This window comes from Glandiceps talaboti, chromosome 1 (genome assembly GCF_964340395.1).
Source record: "Glandiceps talaboti chromosome 1, keGlaTala1.1, whole genome shotgun sequence".
NCBI lineage: Eukaryota > Metazoa > Hemichordata > Enteropneusta > Spengelidae > Glandiceps > Glandiceps talaboti.
Window position 1 is genome coordinate 13,007,851 of NC_135549.1, and position 15,781 is coordinate 13,023,631.

Below are 15,781 nucleotides of genomic sequence, written 5' to 3' on the forward strand. Positions count from 1 at the left end.
GCTTTTACTGTTTTCAAGAAATCTACAACCTATTTTATTATAAAATTAATAAAAAATCTGGAATCACTATACAAAGGTTTTAAAGAGAGGCCAAAATGATATCAAATAAATAACCTTTTAGACATCTTTAAAATTGCTTTTTGGCAATTATTGAGTTACAAACGCGGATTTGATCTGTGTTGTTTCAAACTGTTTATTAAGTCGAAACAAACATAGCAAGGTTGTTTTATTAATTATTTACCAATCTCAAAGTAATAGACAAGGAATGCTAGTCACGACATTATTTCACTGTCCATGGTAATCATCATACTAAGCATTTGGTAAAGTTATATGTTAGTGCTACTAATTTGTGTTTAAAGAACAAAGTCAAACAAGTACTTTTGTCGCTTAACTCGGAGTCTTCCTGAAACTTTTTTTGTAGTGGCCCAAAACTACAACCCATAACACCAAAGTAAGTGGCCCAAAACTACAAGGATGTAACATATGATAGTCCTGAACATAAGTTCTTATCAAAATTTACAGTGGCCTGTGAAAAGACGTAAACAGTCATACATACAGTTTGTTGACATGGATCATGTTATCCTCTGTGAGATGGTTTTCATGTTGTGCTATTGTTTATAATATATATTTATTTATTTTTAGACTCTGCGAAGGTTGTTGGATTTAGGTAGACTGGAAACCAGACAGATTGGGAAGAACTTGTTAAGAAGTGGCACTGTGCAATGTATTCCTCACGATGAAGGAAGACAGAGAACATATAGGTAGATAAAGTTGATTGTGATGTTTACTGCATTTCAAACACCAAACAATGTGATTCAAACTTGACAATGATCCAAGTTAGTGATAACTGAAGTCTTGACATTGACAAATTTAATGAATTCCAAAACAATAGAATTCTCATGAAGGACAAGCGCAAATGCAGGTTGGTAGAGTTTATCAGGATTTAAAATCCTTGGAACATAGAGGACTAAATTTGATAGATTTACAGTTTTCTAGTCATATAAGAATATTTTGAGCTGAGGACCACAGTAAAAAGACAGGTTGGCTTCAGTTGGTTGGACCTACCTACCCACTTGTAAGAAATGCACTGTCAGTAGGCCTGGTCATAGCTTGTACAAACACATGCCATACGTTTTGAGTCTGGCCAATACAGAGAGGAAAGAAGGTGAATAAAGTGAGTGACACAAACTGTCTTTGTCTGACATGTAATACTTGCAGGTATGTAACCATAAACAACTTGGCTGACAGTAAATTGAGGAAAGATTTGGAAAAAGAGAAGAGAAGAAGTCGACTTCTTGAGAAGAAAACTGAAAAGGTGCCAACTGGTATTTCTCCAAAACAAGAAATCCACTTAGGTGAATCAGAACTGGGTAGGTATTGAGAATGTGATGCTGTATATGTATTCTGTATGTAGAGTGTCAAGAGTGAAAGAATTTGTTGATAATGTTAGAGGAGAATACTGTCAAAGGAGAAACAGAGATGATGAACTGGGCAGGATCGAAGAAAGATCCAACAAGTTGTTTGTGGCAAAAGAAGGTGATTTCAAAATGATTTCATTTACTGTTGAGCTTGTCAGTTTACCTCATAGATTACACATTGTATCAAATTAACTGATATTGTTATTCAAAAGAAGTGTCTGATAATGGCAAAATAAGACTGTTAATTGTTCTTGAAAAAAAGGAAAACTGTCCTAGAGGACTTGGTGTAAACTTTCATACTGCTAAGTTCCTCAAACCAGAAGTTTAGTTTATTATGTACCAGTACGTTCAGATAATGTCAAAAGTGTACTCTACCTTTACATGATGTTTTCTTTTGACTTTTGTAGGAACAGGTAGCATGAATTCAACTCCATGTATGACACCAGCTGGATCACCATTACCTGCTTCTGAACTCTCTAGTCCTAATTCACCTGCAGATTATGTAGCTGGTAGGTAACTTATACATTACTCACACCATCTAGTCCCTGTAGCTGGTAGGTAACTTATACAGTAATCACACCATCTAGTCCCTGTAGCTGGTAGGTAACTTATACAGTACTCCTACCATCTAGTCCCTGTAGCTGGTAGGTAACGTATACAGTACTCACACCATCTAGTCCTTGTAGCTGGTAGGTAACTTATACAGTACTCACACCATCTAGTCCCTGTAGCTGGTAGGTAACTTATACAGTACTCACACCATCTAGTCCCTGTAGCTGGTAGGTAACGTATACAGTACTCATACCATCTAGTCCTTGTAGCTGGTAGGTAACTTATACAGTACTCATACCATCTAGTCCCTGTAGCTGGTAGGTAACTTATACAGTACTCACACCATCTAGTCCCTGTAGCTGGTAGGTAACTTATACAGTAATCACGCCATCTAGTCCCTGTAGCTGGTAGGTAACTTATACAGTACTCACACCATCTAGTCCTTGTAGCTGGTAGGTAACTTATACAGTAATCACACCATCTAGTCCCTGTAGCTGGTAGGTAACGTATACAGTACTCATACCATCTAGTCCCTGTAGCTGGTAGGTAACGTATACAGTACTCATACCATCTAGTCCTTGTAGCTGGTAGGTAACCCATACAGTACTCATACCATCTAGTCCCTGTAGCTGGTAGGTAACTTATACAGTACTCACACCATCTAGTCCCTGTAGCTGGTAGGTAACTTATACAGTACTCACACCATCTAGTCCCTGTAGCTGGTAGGTAACCCATACAGTACTCATACCATCTAGTCCCTGTAGCTGGTAGGTAACTTATACAGTACTCACACCATCTAGTCCCTGTAGCTGGTAGGTAACTTATACAGTACTCATACCATCTAGTCCTTGTAGCTGGTAGGTAACCCATACAGTACTCATACCATCTAGTCCCTGTAGCTGGTAGGTAACTTATACAGTACTCACACCATCTAGTCCCTGTAGCTGGTTGGTAACTTATGCAGTACTCACACCATCTAGTCCCTGTAGCTGGTAGGTAACTTATACAGTACTCATACCATCTAGTCAAACCTAATTTCTAACCTGTAGTAAACAATGTAGATGTTAGGTAACATGTACCAGTCTTGTTTCGCTATTTGTATTTGGTGGTTATTTCAAGACTATTTCCAAGAGATGAGAAATATCATTTTGTCAGCTTACATACAGATGACAATGAGAAAAGACATGTATAACATGTTCACATCTGTCTGTTGTGCTTTGATTGTTTGTCCTATGTCAACAAAGAATTAAGCAGTAGGGAAATAACAAAAATATAAATCAACAAGAGAAGTCTGTTTATTTGCATAGATTACTTTCAGAAGTTTACTTATTTGAGTAGAACTTTCATCTCTGATAATACAAAATGTCATATTTGTGTGTGTGTGTGTGTGTGTGTGTGTGTGTGTGTGTGTGTGTGTGTGTGTGTGCGCGTGTGTGTGTGTGTGTGTGTGTGTGAGTGTATTGTTTATATAAGTAAGACCTTCATCTGTGATCGTGCAAAATTCCATATTTCTCTGTGTAGCTAAAATGGAATCTGTGAAAGATAAAGAAATTGAAGGTATCATTCCTGGAAAGAGCACTAAGATGATGACAGCTAGAGTGCTGAAGAGACGAAATATCATCATTGAAACTGTCAGAACATGTAGAGTTGTTCATGGTGTTATCACACTTCTTAAGGTAAATCTGTTTGTTTCTTACTATGAGAAAGACTGATCTTTCAACTCGTGAACCACCAATCATCACTAGAGGGCTCTGTCTGACTGAAAGGTCTGTCATCTTAAATTAGATATAGTTGGTTTGAACCTTATATGGCAATGTTCAATATTTGAAAGACCATACGATTGATAATTTTCTGAAAAGTGAGTTAGAGCACTTTCTATTACTGTGTCATAGATTGTTTTGTTTCAAATTCTACACTTCTGCTCTTTCATATCTGATTGTACTCATCTTCCCTCTTGTTGTATAGGCTGTCTTGAATGCTGAAAGAGAAGAAGGTATAAACTACCGATGCGATAAGAAGTCCATTATCAGGTATTGTACATGTATGCCATTATAGCTCTTTCAAAACAAACTATGAGTACAATGCATGACTTTTGATGGTCATTGTACTGATATATCTATCTAGTACATCCTAACATATCAATACAAATCTCTTCACCTTGATGTAACATCTATAGCCGAAGGGTAGACTCCTTTATATTAATCTTGCTTTCCATTTCTCTGTTAATAGAATTTTTGTCTCATTTTGGCTTGATATAGTAATGATGTAAATTTGACAGTGGGGGTGGTAAGGAGGCATGTCAGTAACTCCTTTACACATGACAGTGTTGTCCAGTGGAAGGTACTCAAATATCACAGAAAGTAATGTCAAAGATGAATTCAATATACCTACTTTAGCAAGCGTTGCATACTTCGCAGGGAGCTGAGAATGTATGACTGGTTGACAAAAATAGGTCTGTTCTCAGCACATGTATATAATGCTTAGAGCACACCATCACTATCAAAATTACTACAAATGTATATTAGATGTAATAAGCTGTATAGATATGCCTAGGTTAACCAAGCTGTATCAATGTGTGCCTATTAAATTACTTTATGTCCTGTTTGCCTAATGCGATAAACATGGTGTCTTTCTCAGGGTATTACAGAAATATAATGGATGTACAAATGACTTAATTGTGATAGATGTTATTGTATAACAGTACAACACATAGCTATGAAAGAAAATGATCTAAATGTATATAAATCATATTGAAAGTATTATTATATGCATATCTATATCAATATGTATTCTTATTTTCTAATTATGTCACTGTCACTGACTCAGACTTGTGAAGACATTGGTTCAAGAAGGACTTATTCGTCAGTTCACGACTATAGTAGCTACAGATGATGGGTCTGCAAGGACTAAGGTAAGAGTAACACTTGAACAGTGTATGTGGGAAAATGATTTCATTAGAACAACATGTACAGCGTGACAGTTCACATCAGAATTTAGCCAATTGTTAATGTCGGCCATTAAGTTCTTAAAGTTAGCATGATACCATGTGTGTAAAAAACTATTTATAAATAATTAGTAAAGAATACATGTTTTGACTCAGTTTCTGTTTGTTATTTTGCAGGTTGATTTTATCACTGATGTTAACATCAAATGTGATGATGAATTGGTGAAAAGTGCAGTCATGCAGATCAAATTCCGTATGGAAAATGTTCTCAAACAAAAGCAGGAAAAACTTGAGAAACTAGAGAAAGCAGAAATTAAGCACAAACATGAGGTATTGAAATGACAATTTGACAGATTGCATCACCCCCCCCCCACCTCCCCCGTTTCAGCATTGTTATCCCCAAAGTTTACTAATATTGATCTATATCAGTATCAGCTCCAGCTGTCTATATTGATGAGTAATTATGATTTGTTTTCAACAATATCTGTCAATATTTGTCTGACCTAGTTCATCAAACATTCTATAGTGTAGTGTTAGTGTATCTTGTTTCTGTAAAAACATGCAGTACTTGAGAGCACATGTACATAATGCACTACTGCATAGACAGACAGACAAAGACACACAGACACACCTGCGCACATACACGCACATGTGCACATGCATAAACACGCACACACATGCATGCATGCATGTATGTATGTATGTATGTATGTATGTATGTATGTATGTATGTATGTATGTATGTATATGCGTGCACACACTCACATGCACACACAGACACATACACACACCTGGACACACACAAACAAACAACGAACCACATGCACACATACAACACACACACTGCAATGACTAACATGTTGACAGGCTCTGAAATCATCAACAAACATCACACACAATCAATTTCAGATTAGCCAAAACCATAGACAATCTCTACATTGTCTATGATAAATACAACAAAATGATACTGCAGTGATTAATGATGACTGAAAGACAAGTTTGAATTTTCAAGGTTGGAATACACTATTCATGCTTTTCATAGTTCATTTCTAACTTGTATAAACCACCCCTAGCTAAGTTACAAATGTTGATAAAGTCACTGTTTTTCTTTGGACATTGAAATTCAAAACACAAGTTTAATTCATTAATCTGTACTTTTACACTTCCTCTTTTTTCTTCAGCCAAGGTTACGTAGAACATCCTCAAGTAAAAGTAAGAAATGTGGAAAGCACAAAACTGAAGATGTCAAATTGGAAAGAATAAAATTAACATCGGTAAGATGCATTTATTGTTACACTATTCTGCTCTTTGTTTATCCATGATTGTTTGCACAAAATTCAGTAGTGCTACAGCCATGGTAAAGTGTGTATGTGTGAGTGTGTGTATTTATATGTGTTGTTTGAGATTTAGAGTAAAAATATAAGCACTTGACTGATTACCATGGTATTTAGTAGGGATGTGACTATAAAGGGTGTCTAGTTGGGATATTTTTGTAAATGTAAACCACTGCACAAAAACTGTTAATCAGGTAAAAAAAAAAGAGTTCATTTTGCTCACAAGAATCAACCCAGAAGCCACCACCAGGCAAAATGGTCTCAAGTAAAGTATTTTAGATGCCAATGGTTTTGACTGGTGTCTTGTTCTTTTTTTCACAGGGAATTATTGGCAGTGATGTAAGAAAGTATGGCTACCTCCCCAAAATGCCAAGGTTAAAACTAATTCATGAATACATATGGTATCTTGTGTATGGCTACAAAGGCAAACTGCCTAGAAAAGTCAATGATGAGGAGGTAGTCCTGGTTACAAATGAAGGAAAAGACAAAGAAGAGATTACAGGGGATATGAGCAAGGTTTCTGATGAGTCATTGGAGCTAGGCACAACGTCCAAACATGCTGATATTTCACAGACAAGTCTTGATGGGAAAAGCCAAAAGCAACAGGAAGAAGAAACAGTGCATGGTAGCGAAGTTCAATACAGCGAAGAAGACGGTCAAAATAAGTCTGAGACTGATAACCAAGGAGACACACATTCTGAATGTGTAATTTTGGATCCTACCCCAGGAACACCACATGTAACAGTTGGTGAGACACATACCCTCACAGACACTGCCAAAGAGCCTATGCTGCATTCAGGAAAAGAATCAAATCCGGAGAGCACATCTAAAGCATTAGCAACTGTGTATGTAGATGAGATGAATTGGCGTCGTTTTCTGCCACCATTGCCACGATACAACGACTGTGGACAGGGCTGGTGTTTAGTCAGTGATCTGCTGCTGTGGATGCCATTGTCAATATTTTGTAGTATAGTACAATTGTCATATAAGGTAGGTCACAGGAACCTTAGAATAAGTAAAGTGTGAGATATATCCTCTGTTCATTGTTTTATTAAGCAAACTGTAAAAGCTACTATTGATGCAGAAATGAAAATCAACATAACCTAGCATTGTGGGTTTATGTTTTACCATATTCTGTAGACCAATCAATCAACCAATCAATCAATCAATCAATCAATCAATCAATCAATCAATCAATCAATCAATCAATCAATCAATCAATCAATCAATCAATCAAACAACCAACCAACCAATCAATCAATCAATCAATCAATCAATCAATCAATCAATCAATCAGAAAAGTTATAGAACACCTGTATCCAATACAAAGTAAAGTTCAGAGGCACTGTACACTTATACATTGAAAGCTTCCGCGAATAAGTCTGTTTTAAGGTACTTCCTGAAGGCATTAACTCTTGCTCTGAGAGCATGGATTCTTGGCCAGGTTTATCAGCTTAGTTACTAATCACAGTATCTAGGTACACTTCTTGTACTTGGTCTGTTGTCATTGAACACAACTGGTTGTACATTTTCTTTAGGTTGATAATTTGGAAGAGTACTTAAGTCATCCACTCAAGAGAAATATACTACTGGGTCACCTGCCAAGAAGGATGCGTATTCAGTTACTTCAGCGTCGTAAATATGTATTTACGTTTGATGAAAACATCAAAAGATTGTCAGCTATGGGACTTGTTATCTATGGACCTCAGAAAAGTGAAATGAAAGACCAGGTTAGATCATTCTTTCTCCACTGTTGTGGTATAGATGCAGAGAAGATAAATAAATTATAACAAAAATGAATATGATGATTTTGATTGTGTAAAAATTGTGCCAAGACTTTAGTAAAGATTTTGTCTGTAAAGCACACAAAGTTGTTTGCTATTTTGTGATTCATTTACAACCAACATTTGCGTGCGTTTTATGGATTGTATAATGATTTCATGAAACTAGGTACCAAATGTAAAGATTTATCAAACACGGATATTTGGAAAAGTGAACATATATAGTTGTTGTTTGTATCAAAATGAAAATTTGTGTGAAATTTGTACTCCCATAGTCAAGAAATTTGCCAAAAGCAAATCCCTAAATGTTAATCTGTGATCTGTGATATCTGTGATAACAATCCATTGTAGTACACCCCTCCTGATGCTGCTGACGAGACATCAGTGAAAATATTGGAATCGCGTTCAGAAAATTATTTGACTTAGTGAGTGGAAATTTTCATCTGATATGATAAACCCAGAGTCCAGGAACATACATTCTTGTACATTTATAGTTATTTGTGTTTTTAGTACAATTAACATTTTCACATTCTTACAGATTTCATTATGATTTTATCAAACTAAGAAAGAAAAGATTCCTTCTGACTTCTTTTTGATATTGATTTTATGTTCAATTGATGTAGGTATTCATATACGTATGTAAAAATGCCTCATTGAAAGACACATCACCATGTTTGCCACACTACAACCGTGCAATGGGTGGTCCTTTCAAGAAGAAGCAGTACTGCTTAACGTCAGAAAGAGAACTAGAACAATACTGGTTTGCTTTGCAGTGTATCTGTCTCAGTACACCACTAGGTAAGTCAACTTGGTGAGCTGAACCAGTTTTTCTGTTAGGAGTGGCAAGTAAAATCTACCAGAGTCTCCAAGATGTACCTCTGTCACCTGGGTTTTGAAACCTTAACAAAAACACTTTGAACAGTTGTATTAGGAGTAACAGTAGTACAGATGGATGGATGGACATGGTGCAGTACAGACCACAACATAGAGCACACTTTCAACCAGTATTATACAAACAAGAACTCCAAGTACCAATGAGATGGATACACATGGAAATTAATACCATTGTTTCTTCAAGACGTGAATTGATTGATTCTTATAGATTGAAAAAAATAAACATCTTGTATTTTGTACCAGCAGCCCTATAGTAATCTGACATTATCTTGTCTGTCTTGCTATCATTTTATCACACTACAGGTGTGGTCCGTGCAGAGAGAAAGAAAGGGAACCACAAAACAAGAAAAGATGAAAATGGAGTGGCAACCAATGCAGGGACAAAAAAAGATGAAAATGCATTGTCAAATACAATAAAATCTCTGTTTATGACAGTGGATGATATTAGTAAACCACCCCGTGAAGATAATGGAACCATCCCAGGTGATTCGCAAGGTGCAGGTGGCATGGATTCTAGTTTCTATGCGTAAGTACATATTTGGATCTGTTTTCAGATTTGAGAAGAAAATATGATAAATTAAATACATAGCTGCTTAATACAAAATCCTTGATGATTGTGAACAGTCTTGGCTCTGGGTTTAATTAATATTGCTGTGTTCATAAAGATGGCCAATTGCTATGTCAGGATGTAGCAAAGGCCATACAAATGTCACTTTTCAGACTATGAGAGTATGTGGGGTGGGAGTGTCTATGATGGGGATGGGGGTGTCACTGCATAGGTTGATGATTCTAACACATTTGTGTTCACTTGTTTGATATTGTTGACTTTTGAGTCTGTCTGGACATCTTACACCTGGCTGGTTTGACAAATCCCGGCCCTGTTCGTACCAAATACCAATACACGACACATTTAGCTACAAAAACCCAAGACTGAAACTATCCTACCAAGAATTGACTGTACATTAGAATATTGCAATATACATACACTAGCTGCTTTGTAAAATTAAGTCTCAACTATGCATATGATGCCATTAACACCAAGACATGCATTGAACTAGAGCATACTGTCATGGTGATGTAACAAACAATTCAATATAGTCACCATACAATTATAACATGGTCAGGAATCCTAAAACTAAGTATCTCACAAATTTTGTTGATTTACATCAAAATTATCATAATGATATTTTAAGTTTTATGAAGAAAAAAGGCAACAGAGAAACCTCGCTGAAATCAACAATGTCAATGGCCTCTGTAGTTGTGTCATGTGAGAAAGTCTCAGTACAGATTCCTAGATGTCAGCTACTTTATAAAAAGTTCATTATTCAAACTATATTTGATCTATTTATACGTTGCCATGGTTATGTTTTCATAACTGGAGTAAGGATTCTTCTCTTTATGGGATTTAAATATTGTTGGTTTTTTTATTCAGACACTTGAAGAGAAACTGGCAATGGGTTGTACCCCACAAAGGTAGACATGGACAGAGCAGTAAAATGGTAATGACGTCACCATCCTGCAAACCAATGGCGGATATCCTAGAAGAAGGTGTAGCATCAACTTCTGGTGAGCTTGGAAACATAGTGATCTTGTCAATTTTGTTCTTTTTGATTTTTTATACATGTTTATACAGAAGTAATATGTTGAGGATATATGTGTTGTGTGTTCTTGTATTTGTTTTATGAAATAATTTTGTGGAATTGGACTGGAAATTCTGAAATACCTTTCCAATACTGCCAATACAATTTGTAACAATGGTGAACTGGTGTGCCTTCAGAACAGTTGCTTTTACTGATTGATGTAAAATTATGAAGAAAAAAAAGTCCTGATCTGTAAACACTATTGAGTAACCATTTTTTCCCCCAAAGTGAAGTTCATGTCTGGTATTTGTGAGTAAAAAACTCATATTTGTCAAAATTGGTACATCAAATATGCATGACTTTGTATGAATATCACAATAGACTGTCACAATAACACATATGAAATCATAATCAGGTGTTTTTGTCATATTTCCTGTATGTCATATTTTGTCACAATCGACAATGCCATGTTGAAAGTCTTGACTATTTTCACAGGAGAGTTGACACCTGATGCTTTGATACAGTTAGTGTCTGAACCCAGTAGAGTTCTGAGAAGGACTGTCGGTGAAACAGTCAAGAAAAAAAAGAAACCAACATCAGCTAAAATATCAGCCAAGAAGAAGCAGAAAGCAACTAAAGCTACTAAGAAACCCAGTAAGTTTACTGTTATTGTTGTCATGGAAACCCAGTAAGTTTACTGTTATTGTTGTCATGGAAACCAAAAACAGTTTACTGTTATTGTTGTCATGGCAAATCATGTGGATAGTGTAAATAAGAATGTAAATTATGTTCTGTCAAAAGTCTACATTTTCCTTTTAAAAACATTTTGTGCAAAACTAGTCAATACCTCAAGTCCTCTCAATTATTGTAGTGTTTGAAATCAAGTTATGTTGCTCTTAAACAAGAAATATCTATAATATTCTGTATAGTTACCATCCAATCTTAACACTGTTGACAGAACATTTCTCAAACCAGCGATGTACAATGTATTTTGTGTTGTGTAGAAAGTAAACTTACTTCTCAAACCAGTCATATACAGTGTATTTTGTGTTGTGTAGAAAGTGGACCAAGAGATGCAACAGATGCCAGGGCATTACAGAAAATGACAAAGCAAAGAGTTGGGTGGACTGCCCAAGAGGATAGTTTGGTGAGTCACTTTATCTAGTCACACAACCCAGCTTTGAATTAGTCCTGACTTGTGTGTGTGTGTGTGTGTGGGTGGGTGGGTGGGGGGTGGGTTGTTGTTGTTGTTGTTGTTGTTGTTGTTGTTATTATTGTATGCTATTGATGTAAAAATCAGCTAAGCAGGTGACTGACTTGTTAAAACTTGAGGTAAAACTTATTCAATGATGAAATATGATGTATTGGAATTAGCGCAATCTTATTTCATTGAGAGATTCATATACTTCACCTATTCTAAGTTCATTTGATTTTCTTAATACGACAGTTACTGTTGTGTAGAGTGGCATCAACTCTATTGAACAAGAAGAAGAAAGACTTTGTTGCTTGGAGTGTTGTCAGAGATTTACTACATCAAAGCTATGAGGTAAGGTGATCCCAAATATCAAACAAAACATTATGACTATCTCTGAAGAATGATAGTATCTGACAGTTGAGTTGATCTAATGGCAACTAGAAATTTCTGTCATCTTCATTTTCAACATTCAGGGGAGTAGGAGGGTTGGGGGTCATGTTTGGAATTTGTCAAATGTAAAAACAGTGGGAAAAAATTGTTATTTCTTTTCTCCAATGTATAATGGAAATTTAAGATATTGCAAGGACACACAATTATGAAAGTTTAGTCTGTCAATTTTTAGAAAAATATGTTGTCAAAATGAAAATAGAATGTGTTACACATGAAAACATAACATAAGCGAACAAAACATAAAACAGCTGAAGTATTTACATATTGATTTTGATATACAACAATAGAGGTATAATAGATATCATCAGTTCATTAGCATTTACCCTATATTTGTTTTATCTTATAAACTGACAATCATACTTGGGTCTAAATTACTGTTTTATGTATTATGCGAAAACTAAGTATATTCTATTATCGTTGCCATGGAAATACATTTATTTTACAGTGCTCCACAGATAAGACATCAGCTGCAGTTAACAGGAGATCTAAGTATATATTGAATAATCCACAGACAGGGTTGAACCTAAAGATCTGTCTTGCAGAAGTCTATCAAGATAAGGTATATAGAAACATTGAATTCTGTTTTGATTTGAAATATCAGGTGATAAAACAAGTGTTACTGTACACCCATTCCAGTCCTAAAACCCCACACCCAACACATCATTATACCCTTACTCTCTACCAATATATATACCGTGTAGACATATTTAGATCTGAAGATCTGTCTCAAGAAGTTTTTCAAGCCATTAGTGAAATCATGTAATTCTGTTTTTAACCTGAACTTTCTGCTGATAAATCAAGAAGTGTTACCCCATTTCTGCCCTTTGGATTCTGAGTTATGATCATAGTTTTCTTCATGGCTCAACTTAGCCGATAAGAACAAAAAATTGCATATGATTATGAATTATTGCATGTATCATAATTTCATTTGTACTGTAGGAGTTACTACAGAGTATCATGGCTGAGAAGGGAGACTATGATAACCCTGAAGTGTGTACTGCAGAATATAATGACCTTGTCTCAAAACTCAGAGATAAATTCAGGTAAGAACTGTTAGAATTTTTCATTATGTCTCAAGGTATGGCTATGAGCATGTAAGAGTTACTAGTTCTGTCCACACACATCTAGTCCAAGTCAATTCAACCTTGATATTCATAATAGCACCCATTTTGTACCTAAATTTCTGAGTACGCCATACATTATGCACCACATTTCATACTCACTCATTTTGCCATTGACCAGATCAGTAGTGGCCTCTGCCCAAAGTGTTTTCTACTTTGCTTTAGATTTATTTGATGTGTAGTTATTTTGTGTCTTTTATTATCGTATTTATTTTCCATAGTAAACAACATGATTTGTACTGTATTTTGGATGTGTGTCAAACATGTATTTTGTTTTACTGTTGCCTTTCCCTGATTATTTTAAAAAGAAGTATTTCTGTGAAAATGAAATCCAGATACAAAAGTATCGGTAAGGACACTTTCAGTGAATCCTAAAATATGGCATTCATAATGATTATTACTAAGTATGTGATGAATGCAATTTCAAGTATCTGTTACAGAGAACAAATTTTCTGCAAGTTTGACAAGAACGTGAAGTTGTTATGTTTTCGCAAATAATACATTTACACTTTCATATACATTTCAAAGCCTTGCTTCAAACTGAAGGTAAAAGCCATATGATAATTACGTTGTTTTCCACCCCTACTTTTGTTTTTTTATCATTTGTACATCAAGTTCTCTACCTGGTGATTCAGAGTTTGATCTTCCTGATACTTTAGAAGAACTTCATAACAAATACAAACTGGTTCCTATTGGCCATAAAACAAGTGTTGATAACAGTGTGGTGCTAAGAACGAAAGAAGACATTATCAAGGCACAACTTATGAATTTGATCCAGGTAAGTGTAATCAGGGTTGTCTGTAACTTGAAATATGTCTATGTCTGATGTCTGATGTCTAGTATGTGGCTACATCTGGTGTCTATGAAGGAATCATGTATCATACTTCAGGAACATGACTAACTGGAGACCTACATGTACATGATTCACTACAAATGTGAAGTAAATAAATTTTACCATATATAAAACATGTCTAAGTAGTGCATGTTAGCCCAGAGATTTCGCTTTTGGGCTCGTCAATGTTATAGCCAGAACAGCCAAAGCTTGAGGCCCGGCAAGTAGCTTTCTACTGTATACTACACACATTCTTTCAGATGGTCAAATATCAGGATTCAAATTGTTCCAGCAGATTGTAAATTTGTACTGTTTATTTTTCACCTCACAGATATCATTATCCATGGATCCAAGTGAGTATAATTCACACCAGGTTTTCAAAGTATATGAGAACTACCCTACTGAGTTACTGGAAGCTGCATTTCTTGCACTCAGAAATAAAGGCTTGGTTAACAGAAAGGTAAGTTACTACAAACTACACTTAGTCTTCTAGTATTTTGTAGTGTTTTATTACATGTAATTTCAGGGAACCCTTGTAATGGAGAAAATTTGATGAAACCAAAATCTGGTAAAATTTACATTTAGATTTCAATCTATACCTAGTACCATAATTTCGGTGGAAAACTCTGGAAACACCTAGTGAACTCGGGTAGATTTACCTGCTTGTAATACCACCTCCCTTAACAGGAACAATGTCTACCACTCAGGTCATTTTTCTGAGAGCATATAATAAGGAACTAGTTTGTAATTTGCAGAACATTATTTGATCGAGGAAAGTTTACTCGTCACTACATTCCAAACACTGCTAGATTTATATTTCTTACAAAATTTAGGTGACATTTGAAAGTGGAGCAAACATTAAACAAATTGTGTTTATTGAATGGGAACTTGTATTTGGAAACTTTTGTTATCAATTCATAGTTGCTTTTGTTTTTTGCTTTCCTGTGCCAAGGAAAGGGACAGTTCCTTTTCTAGAAATGATAGAGATAAAACTAAAATAATGTGACAGTTGCAATATTTATGTATCACCGTAGACATGAAATAGTGTGTGTGTTTACTTTTCAGCGTGGTTCTGAGGGTTACAAGACAACACGTAATGTTCCATTTGCAGCAATGTCTTATCAACTATCCATGAAATACCACAGATATTTCCTAGGCCTCATACCAGTCTCTGTATTTCAAGAAAGTAAACAGTTCTTTCAGAAACTGAAGTCAAAATCATCAGGTAATAACATCTTTCTGCATATACTGTTTTTTAGAATTTTTTTCCATATACTTACAAATGACCAAAATTGAATGATATTGATGACTCTGATTTTTCTCAGCAATGCCATAACTCTTCCAGACACCCATAAGTGAATTTATGATTGTCATTTTCCCTTAAGTCTCTTTTCTTCTCAAAGCTTTTCTACAAAATTAATTATGTTGATGTATTACAGAGGACGACTTCTGGTTAAACTTTCCAACGGATTCAACAGGTGGTCCACTATGCTGCATTGCTACCTTGATGACTATGAAGAAGGTAATGACAATTAGATAAATTAGATGTTTGCTATGAAACACATGTATAGTACTCATTATCAGACTACACTTTGTTGTTTTGTATGCTAAATATGGATTTGCTAGGTATTTATGAAGTATGGTCATTATCCTATGGAACAGTCGTATCAAAAATTGGAT

General features: G+C 35.4%; 1 protein-coding gene across 1 annotated transcript in view; it reads left to right on the forward strand.

Annotated features, from left to right (window-relative positions):
* Positions 1-15,781, forward strand: part of LOC144433214 (general transcription factor 3C polypeptide 1-like) — a 28,454-nt gene that overhangs the window by 7,354 nt on the left and 5,319 nt on the right. Inside the window, exons 8-29 of the mRNA XM_078121526.1 lie at positions 643-761; positions 1,219-1,370; positions 1,826-1,927; positions 3,492-3,646; positions 3,936-4,000; positions 4,797-4,881; positions 5,092-5,244; positions 6,096-6,188; positions 6,570-7,238; positions 7,787-7,978; positions 8,653-8,827; positions 9,227-9,449; positions 10,356-10,489; positions 10,999-11,157; positions 11,562-11,650; positions 11,951-12,049; positions 12,594-12,707; positions 13,088-13,191; positions 13,885-14,047; positions 14,433-14,561; positions 15,167-15,326; positions 15,541-15,623. Coding sequence (XP_077977652.1) covers positions 643-761; positions 1,219-1,370; positions 1,826-1,927; positions 3,492-3,646; positions 3,936-4,000; positions 4,797-4,881; positions 5,092-5,244; positions 6,096-6,188; positions 6,570-7,238; positions 7,787-7,978; positions 8,653-8,827; positions 9,227-9,449; positions 10,356-10,489; positions 10,999-11,157; positions 11,562-11,650; positions 11,951-12,049; positions 12,594-12,707; positions 13,088-13,191; positions 13,885-14,047; positions 14,433-14,561; positions 15,167-15,326; positions 15,541-15,623 — 3,417 coding nt within the window. The remainder of the gene's footprint in view (positions 1-642; positions 762-1,218; positions 1,371-1,825; positions 1,928-3,491; positions 3,647-3,935; positions 4,001-4,796; positions 4,882-5,091; positions 5,245-6,095; positions 6,189-6,569; positions 7,239-7,786; positions 7,979-8,652; positions 8,828-9,226; positions 9,450-10,355; positions 10,490-10,998; positions 11,158-11,561; positions 11,651-11,950; positions 12,050-12,593; positions 12,708-13,087; positions 13,192-13,884; positions 14,048-14,432; positions 14,562-15,166; positions 15,327-15,540; positions 15,624-15,781) is intronic.